The 9,370-nt window shown below is 38.9% G+C and overlaps 1 protein-coding gene across 3 annotated transcripts; it reads right to left on the minus strand.

Annotated features, from left to right (window-relative positions):
- Positions 1–87: 87 nt before the first annotated feature.
- LOC137602894 (moesin-like) lies at positions 88–9,264 on the minus strand. 3 transcript variants are annotated; one of them, XM_068325989.1, is made up of 15 exons: positions 9,164–9,264; positions 8,496–8,598; positions 7,640–7,723; positions 7,469–7,564; positions 7,180–7,302; positions 6,901–7,052; positions 6,717–6,800; positions 6,486–6,632; positions 5,493–5,589; positions 4,680–4,843; positions 4,426–4,556; positions 4,072–4,232; positions 3,536–3,628; positions 2,607–2,840; positions 88–1,166 (listed from the first exon to the last, which is right to left on the minus strand). In XM_068325989.1, the coding sequence occupies exons 2-15, from the start codon at positions 8,577–8,579 to the stop codon at positions 1,002–1,004; spliced, it is 1,815 nt and encodes a 604-aa protein (XP_068182090.1). In that variant the 5' UTR covers positions 8,580–8,598; positions 9,164–9,264; the 3' UTR covers positions 88–1,001. The 3 variants fall into 3 exon arrangements, with proteins under 3 accessions (XP_068182090.1, XP_068182092.1, XP_068182091.1); XM_068325991.1 differs by lacking the exons at positions 8,496–8,598; positions 9,164–9,264 and adding an exon at positions 7,913–7,950 and having other exon boundaries at positions 2,607–2,765; XM_068325990.1 differs by lacking the exons at positions 8,496–8,598; positions 9,164–9,264 and adding an exon at positions 7,913–7,950.
- Positions 9,265–9,370: the final 106 nt, after the last annotated feature.

A 9,370-nucleotide genomic window follows, 5' to 3' on the forward strand; every position in this document is an offset into this window, starting at 1 on the left:
AAAAAAAAAAAGAAATGAAAAGAAAAAGAAAGTAAAATGCGAATCCTTTTTTTTTTTTTTATATATATATAAGAGTGGAATCATTTTTCATCCGTTTATTTGCGGGCAGCATGAAGTGGAACAACAGAAGGATGGAGTTACAAAGGTTAACAGCTGCAGAGACAGAATTCAAATCAAACGCAGTTGTTTTAACGTTGTTGCTTTTATAAAGGAATACAGTAGGAAAAAAAAAAAAGAGGATGAGCAATAATTGCTTGTTCCTTATTGCAGTTGGGTTGTTTCACATGAGCTGAAGCAGTATAACAGAAGAAAAATTAACTTTTTTTTTTTTTAAATTTCACTTTATTTATTTTGGATAGACAAACATCTACTTGAAGGTGATAATTGGATTTTACTTTTCATTGCAGTTCATCTTGTTTTTCTTCTTTTTTTTTGCTCAACAACAGTTTGTCTGTTTTGGCACAGTGAAGGTGACGCTTTCAAATGAATCTGGAGGTGGATGCACACACAGCACACCAGTATTAGTGTTGTTTCATTTCTGGGGCAAAGAATAGGGGGTTTTAGGGGGTTAACACACCTGGAGCGATAGCACATGTCTCAAGAAAAAACATTACATGTCTTTTGTCAATATTAATGAGATTTCAAATAATTTTCCTGCCATGGGTGTATTTAATAAACCAGATGCTTCATCACTATTGCTGAATTTTTTATACACACACACACACACACACACACACACACACACACACACACACACACACACACACACACACACACACACACACACACACACACACACACACACACACACACACATATATATATATATATCATATAATCATTCCAGTGAACACAGTTTAATCATAGATATTGAAGTAAAGAATTTAATTTATTGTCTGTGCAATCATCTGCACCTACACTACAAAGATCTGTCTGCCTGTCTAATTTCACAATCTATTGTTATCTTGTCAGCGGTCTGACTGGGCCCACCGCAGCATCTCTCACATGGACTCAAATTCATCAACGCGTTGTTTTGTGTTGCCCTGCCGAATCTGGCGTAAGGTCTTGTATTTGTCGCGGCCTGCCTTTACATTCTCCGCGTGGATCAGGTCATTAGGGGTCTTTTTGCTCTCGTCTACAGCTCCAGCGAGCTCAGTGCTCAGGAACTGAAAGAGAACACAAGCAGATGGTGAATGAAATTCTTTTTCCTTCAGTCTATTCAGAAAACTCTCTTCCCTCACCTCACCCCTCCACTCTACTCAATCTCTGTACTCCACAAAATCCCCATTTGCAGACACTCCACTTTTTTGTTGTGTCCTGTATACATCATCATTTCTAGTTTTGGTTGTGAGATGGAGACCAATTTTATTTCAGATGTAATGGGCCTGGATAGTCTGGGTGAGATTTGCAATTTGAATGACACCAACAGAATAATAATGTACCTTCAACAGTGTTTTATTATGTAGAGTGCACTTAGTTCTTAGTGAAACACAATTTTTGGTGGCAATTAAGCTGCCGTGTTTGGAGATGAGACAAAACCTCCATATGTCAACAGACAACACAATGAAAGTACCAAAGCACTTAAAAAATCTTTAAAAAATCTTACACTGCAATAACACAATGAAAAATGTGATTTAAACTACAGAATGTAAGAGTAAACCTGACTGAATGTGCTACCCCAGGACACACTTCACTCTTATGGAAACTAATATAGTCTAAACGAAACAGGTAATCTAAAAATAAAAGTTTAGAAGGTTGAATTCTGCCGTTGATACTCTTAATAGCAAAGTTCTAAACAACACTTCTGATATTTATCAAGATACAGTATCTCAGTCAAGTCCAAATGTCATCCTCATGGTAACATGATGCTGACGTCTACTAGTCACTTGGAAACAATGAACATTTGGTGCCTATGTTAAGCTAAAAAGTGTAAACTTCACCTGCTGGTAGAAATAAAATAAATAAAATAAGAATGAGATGAAGACCATCAGGATTTGTCCTCTGGTGACAATGGAAACCTGTTCACTTAGAAAAAGTGTGTCCAAGGACAGAGGAGATGCCCCCAATACTGGGATGACCTAGTTTGTACTGATGGGAGCAGACCCTCACCGCCATCCTAGCAGAATACTTTCAGAATGACATTTATATTGCTTCAGGTTAAATATTCCTAAATATGCAGCCTGAAGAAGAAACCAATTATGAGATGCAGACCTTCAGGGTCCCTCTGTAGTATGTGAAATGTGAACAGACCATAGCTTTATCCAGCAGTTAGTAAGATATTTATTGTAAATGAGGACAGCTAAAAATGTTGTGTTTGAGAGAGAAAGTTGGACACTCATTTTTATGCAGCCTGGTTTTGTTGGAGTTATTATACACGGTTGTTAGAGTGGAAGCAGACAGATGACGAACTGGCCACAGCATTTGGCTGAAGTGGTACCAAACTTCCACTAATTCTCTGAACCTAGAACAGCTAAATTGGACCACTGAAGGCAATTTTTACCTAAAAGCCCCAGGACTGCTATACTGATGACATCTGACCAAAAGCTAAGTAATACAAAGCAAATCCACAAAATCAGGACATTTTAATTCATTCCCTGAACCCTAACCTTGAGGTTCTTCTGCAGCCTCTCGTTCTTCTGGGCCTCCGTGACCCTTTCCTCCTCGCTGCGGTCTCGGACCATGCCTGGAACGGTCAACTCAGCGCTGGCCTCTGCGCTGCTCTCATCTGTCTCATCGTGCTCGATCATGTGAGGCTGGACTGAATCCTGGATGTGGATACCCATGAGTTTAGTCTTCAGCTCTTCTTTGGTTCGCTCCAAATCAGCTTCTACCACAACAGCCTGCCAAGACACATGACTTGCAGTGAAGTGCTTTTTTTGGATTTTGAAGCAACTAACGAGATTTATTTATAGTCTTGGAATGTGATATATTGGGATTTGAAGAATGCAAGAAAGCGTAGAAGTCATGTTATAGCTCTGCAATAAATAAAGGTTCCTAAACCGCTTTTAATGTGTCTATAAAAATAATTGAAGGATCTGTGGTGACGTATTACCTTCACATTGTGGCACGGATTAAAGTACCATTATTCTTTTCCCATATAGAGTATATTATTTCCTGTCTGGCTAAGCAGTAACTAAAAAAAAAAGGAAAACTTATGTATCTTCCTGAATATGTTTATAATGTCCTTAGAAATAACAGTAACACAGCAGTATGGTCAAACTGACATAGAAACAATATGTAAAATCAAACTGCATGCAACAATTTGCATACACTTTAGGTAAACTTTGGGTCAATTTGAATACATTTAGTGCACTGGCTTACTTTAGACGGCACACAGCAGTACAGGGTAGAGATTTGTCACATGTGACAATGCGGTGAAACGCACAATCAAAGTCGAGTTATATGCTCATCGGCGGCTGCAGCATCACTTCTATTATACCTGAGGTCTAACGCTTAGCAGTGTCAGACATCATTCTCTGCTCATGTTTGATTCATCTTTTATCTCTCTCCGGCTCTCTCATTCATCGATTCTCACCCTTTTCTGCCATCTCTGTGCCTCCTCGTCTTTTCTCTTCTTGGCATCTTCCAGCTGTGAGATCTTAGCAGTAAGCTCTGCCAGCTCAGACGCCTATGTGTGCGCATGCACATACACGAACACATACACACACACACACGCACACACACACACACACACACACACACACACACACACACACACACACACACACACACACACACACACACACACACACACACACACACATACACACACACACACACACACACACACACACACAAAGAGAGTTAAGAATACTCTTTATCTGGGGTCGTTGCGCTCTGTCTGTAGGGGCACTTTTGCATCGGAGAGATTCAACCATGTGTTCATTTGCAGCTGAAAACGTGATCATTTATATGCGTTAAAATATACTATTAGGATAAATAAAACATGCAAATGCAAATATAAGTTGTAATACCATAAGTTGATGAACTGTCACTTTGTATGATTTTTTTAAAGTTATTTGACGGCTTGAGGAAAAGCCACGTTATAACCATGATAACTATTGTGAGTACCAGGCTTTCCTGGTTCTTGATCTGGGTTTCAGACTGGTGCAGCAGAGTAGCTTTAGCCTCCACTGCAGCCCTGCGCTCCTTGTCCAGGCGCTCAGCCTCCTCTTGAGCAATCGTCCTTTCCTTTTCTAACTCGAGAGCCCTGCGAGTCTGCTCCTCCAGCTCTGAAAGACGCAGTGAGTGAAACACATTTAACACGCATATACACACAAATCCAGATAATACTGTATATGCTTTGTTGTGACCACAAAAGTACAAACACTTCATTTTACTGAAGTATTATATTAATGTTCTTAAACAGAAAAGAAAAATCTAAACTCAAGTTGTGAAACATTTGTATTCAGAAAGATGTCAGACCATCTTGAGCTCTCTTTGTCTGCTCTTCAATCTGTCTCAATCTCTCCATCAGCTCCATGGTCTCATGAGCAATCTTCTCTGTTTCCTTCTCAGCATTTTCTCGCTTTTTTTTCTCACTCTCAAGCAGAGCCCTGACAAGAGAATTGTTCATAACATCTAAAAAAAGGATATATCTCCTGACAGTTCTTTCTTAATGCAGAGAGATCACAGGGTAAACTTGAAAAAGTAAGTAACATCCTTTCCTTCCTCCTTACTTCTCCATCTGTCTCTTGTTCTTCTCCTCCCTGGCCTGGGCCTTCATCTGCTGCACCTCAATGGTGTCAGGTTTACGTCTACGCATGTAGAGGTCATGATTCCCCATGCACAATGCCAGAATGCGTTTGTTGATGCGAAGACGAGGTACGTAGAAAACAAAGTCCTTGGACAGAGAGAGGAAATCCCTTGATTTATTTACGACACACCATCAGCACCTCATCTGTTTTAAATTTAAAGACAAGCGAAATGATCTAAAATGATTGTTTTTTTATTTTTAAAAAAGGATTCTTAAGCTTCTGGAAAATGTCCTTTCAGAGGCCAAATTCAACTGAGGCTAAATTCACATTTGTGGAAAAGATCAAGTAGCATCTTATTCCAAAAATCCAGGTTATTCCACCAGTATTAAAGATGTGTGGTTTTCTCTTTGCTTCTTGTCGCCACAGCGAGCTTATGTGAACCTCCTAGGTGCTTGAAGGATCTTTTAAGCACTTTAGTTGTGAAAATGTTTTCATTGAAAGTGCTAATGCTGAGATTATGACTGTGACGTTGCAAACTATAAGCTGTAGAGAAGGAGCAGCTAGTTAATTCCAGACTCAAACATCTATAAACAAGTTAAATTAAGATAATCTCACAGGTCGAAATGCCGCCAAGCTTCAATAAAGCAGTGTGACTTTTTATACAGCAGAAATGACAGATTTCCTTTCCAAATGATTAAAATCCCCCTTTAATATGGTATCAGTGTTCCATCAGATGATGTGTTTACACAAACGCTTCAGACAAATGATTGAAATCCATTAGCGGTAACAGCATACCGGAGATTTCTTGTCGATTGGTTTGATGACAAACTTCTTGTCATTGAAGGAAATATTTCTGATCTCACTCCAGGGGAAGCCAATTTTCGGGGTCATTCTGTAAAATATTGACATGTTCATCCATGATGAAGAATGGTAACCTTAAGTAATAGTATAGTAATATATAATATATTAGAAGTCATAGAGATCAACAAATTACTCACAAAAAGAAAGTAAAACAAAGCAATCTGGTGGTTCTGATCCCTGTGATTTGAGTCAAGTATATCATATGCTTGAAAATGCAGAGGTGCTGATGCTAATTGGCTTTGTTATGTGAAGCACCTATGTTTGTGTGATATCATGTTAAATCTGAAAACTAGCTCAAAGCACATCCATCTAGGCAAATGAAATGGATTTGAATAGACTTTTCTAGTACCATTGAATATTTTTTCCTGATAATAGCCTCATGCAGATTCTTAAATTCATTCCCCAATTTAAAAAAAATGGATGGAAAGTTACCGCCTGAACCAAAATTCGTTTAGGTGTCAACTCAATAGAACCAGAGGAAAGGTCTGGAGGACGCGATTCATTAACAGAATCATAATAATTCAGTGGATAAGTGAAGAAATGACATGTTGGTGGCTCTAGAAGTCAATGGAACACCAAAATCATTGACATCATCCTCTGGGGACCATGAACATCTGTACCACAGTTCTTGACAACCCTGACAATGACTGACATTTTGTGAAAAAGTCATAATGTCACCCTTGGTCTGATAACAGACATAAAGTTGGGGGATCTAAGTCAGGATTTATCTACTGGGGACCATGAAGTTTTATATAGAAGCTGACACATTCTGTGCCAAAGTGTTTGGCCAGCTGCCTAGCAAACTACTCTACCATTTTATGTTGCTAGGAAAACAGTAGCCTGCAACAGTTAGCTTACAGTTTCAGAAGAAGTAAGATTATATTCAAATTACAAAAACTTTATAGTCTTTATGGGGGGGTGACCCACCTGTCCTTCTTGTCATAGATATTCAGGCCCAGGGCGTCGACTCCCAGCCACAGCTCTGACCCTTTCTTGTTCTTGATGTTAAAGTAGTTCACCCCGTACATCTCTAGATCCTGGGCTATCTTCAGGTACTCCACCATGGCATCTTCTCTGTAACGATAGGAAAAGTAATTCACTCCAGAACACGCATTTGTAAAAATGCCTTCTTGACATATTTTAGAAATCCTGCGCTACCTCAGCATTCCTTTGTGCTCTTGATGCCACACTTGGATTCTTTCCTCCCACTGATTCTTATTCAGCTTGTGCTGCTCCAAAACCCTGGCGTTATTAGTGAGGAGGACACACCAGTTAGATTTCAGAAGACTTAAAAGTAAAATTAACTTGAGCTCCGGTTAGCACTAGCATCAGGATCCAATACCTCTGTGGCAGAAGCTTCTCTCTTGTGAGGTATCCTGGTACGTGATAGTCTTTCCTGTAGTCCCCATGTTTAACCTGGATTGCATATGAGGCTAAGAGAACCGCAGTCTCAGGTGGGCAGTATATGTCGTCGTTGAGGATACATTCTTTTACCTGAAATGCAGAAAAAAGGCAATAAAGCTTAGTTTTAAACATATCCATTTTAAGTACTTCTTAAAATGAATACTTCAAAAATGTACTGTAACTTGACTCCTTGCAAGTGTGCTCGCTCATTTCCAACCTGCAGAAAGAAGAGGCGTTGTGTTGCCTCCTGGATGAGTTCATCTGCAACATCCTCAGGGTAAAACTTGGCCCTGAACTTAATCAACAAAGGGTTGTCTCTCTTCACATCCTGAGCTGTCACCTAGGATCAGAACCCCGCAGAAGAGGGATTCCAGAATAAAGATGTAGGTAAAAAGAGACTCAGTAGGGTGACAAAATAACAGTATTATAACTATAGTCATGGTGATAACCTAATTAAAATCTGGCAGTCTGGGCAATCAAATAACGTATTCAAACATTCTCCTCACCCTCTTGTTTAGTTTAAGCCAGGTTGAGAAGCCTTTGCTGTCCTGATACTGGAGGCCAAAGAACCATATTTCCCTCAGCCCGATAGTTTTCACTATCTGAAGAAATCAGTAAATAACATGATCACAAGCCTGTCTGTTAGAGCTCCTCTTTGATCATAATGCAGAGTGTACCTGGTCAAAAAGCTGTTTGCCAGTTGTACTGGGCAGGATGGCAAAGTCCAGCTCAGCATCCATGGTTGTAACTCGGACATTTATCTGTCAGAGAAAACACTGACACTAAGACAAAGAAGAGCTCTCCACTGGCCGATTATCTGAATCACAGGAGATGCAGCTAAGAGCAGGCAGACAAATAACTCTAAAGGAGCTGTACAGATTGTGGTTGCTTTTTGACAAAAACATTAGTTGGTTCTTTGACAGCAAAATGACCAAAAATGTATTCCTTACATTCTTCTGTTCAACCAGGAGCATCCAATCACAAGAGGTTGGTGGGGACTACAATCACAAAACGAGGCCCATATTTTAGACTTAACTGACAACACTGGGGATTATCCCATGATGTATACTCATTAACCACTGGGTCAAAAGAATAGCACTCATTTCATCCTGCATGTTAGTATCAAACCATACACACAGATGTAGAGCAGATGGTATTTTTCAATTTTATCAGTAAAGAAAAATAGAGGGGAAAGTCTTCATTCCTCAAGTTTCTCAGAAAAAGCAATGCAAGCTGTGTTTAATAGCTATTAAAATAATAATAATTATAGTTATAGGCTTTGCCAGTGTTTACATATGACAACATGCAACAAGAACAATAAAAGTCCAGGTAGACAAATCCTAAAAATATGCACAATATAGACATACATGTTGCTCAACAATCACTGTGCTTTACTACACTTTACCACAGACTACTACTGACCAGGTCTTTTCATCTCAGTCAAACTTCTACAATCACCACAGTTCACATGTTTCCCCTAAATATGAAATTTAGTAGAATTGAAGACTTTAAAAATGACAGATTGATACTTACAGTTGACATTTGGAGTTTTTTAATCTGTAACCGAAACACTTCTTCACCGAGGTGCATGTAGTGGCCTTTCCTCTGCAAAGTCATATGAAAGTTCTTGCAATACCTACAAGGATTACATTGGATGAGAATGGACCATTGTATTGTTCCTGGTGTTTTCTGGTTAATCCAATGGCAGCATGGGGCCCATGTGTTTCATAAGGGCAGTCTTTATTTCTGCGAAGAGTTTTCCTCTTAAATGCATTATGTTTGAAGTGTATTTCATTTATTGAAGGTTTGCATTGAACCCATTGTCTCCAAAACCTATTTATAGATGGACATGAGCCAACAGCAGCTCTTGTAACAGCAGCAGTGAAAACAGTGTCGCAATAAAGTAATCTGATAATCCTTTCACTTTCTGTGCTTTTACGTGCAATAATTTGGTTTAAGTGAAGTTATTCTATTATTATTATTATTATTATTATTATTATTATTATTATTATTATTACTTACTGTGTGTTATCTCAACCTAAGAATAGAACATCAAGATACTGCTCAGTAATTCAACAGTGATCCGAATTAAAATATTACAATTGACCAGTATCACATTGAATACTAGAAAAAGAGCTACCATTAACTTTGATGGAACATTATGTAAAGTATATTTTCTTATACTGTATAGTCTTTTTTACCTGTACACTTTTGATTTTGGTGGACAACTGATTTGAATTCTGCTTGTATAATCATCCACGGTGCTGTCACGTTAAGTGAACAGCACAGGAGGAGTTCCCGTTCCTTCAGTTTTAGGTTTGTTGTTTACGTGAGTGTCGTTTATTTACTGCTGTGTTTCATGTTAGGTTGCGGTGCTGTTGTTTCCATCGCGTCGTAAAGCAAGTTTG

The sequence above is a fragment of the Antennarius striatus genome, chromosome 10, assembly GCF_040054535.1.
Source record: "Antennarius striatus isolate MH-2024 chromosome 10, ASM4005453v1, whole genome shotgun sequence".
NCBI classification, from domain to species: domain Eukaryota; kingdom Metazoa; phylum Chordata; class Actinopteri; order Lophiiformes; family Antennariidae; genus Antennarius; species Antennarius striatus.

Coding starts and splice junctions, on each gene's coding strand:
- LOC137602894 (XM_068325989.1), bottom strand. CDS start 8,579: ATGACTTTGCAGAGGAAAGGCCACTACATGCACCTCGGTGAAGAAGTG. Junction 7,053..7,179: donor AACGCCTCTTCTTTCTGCAG/GTTGGAAATGAG, acceptor TCTGCATTTCAG/GTAAAAGAATGTATCCTCAA. Junction 4,557..4,679: donor AACAAGAGACAGATGGAGAA/GTAAGGAGGAAG, acceptor TTCTCTTGTCAG/GGCTCTGCTTGAGAGTGAGA.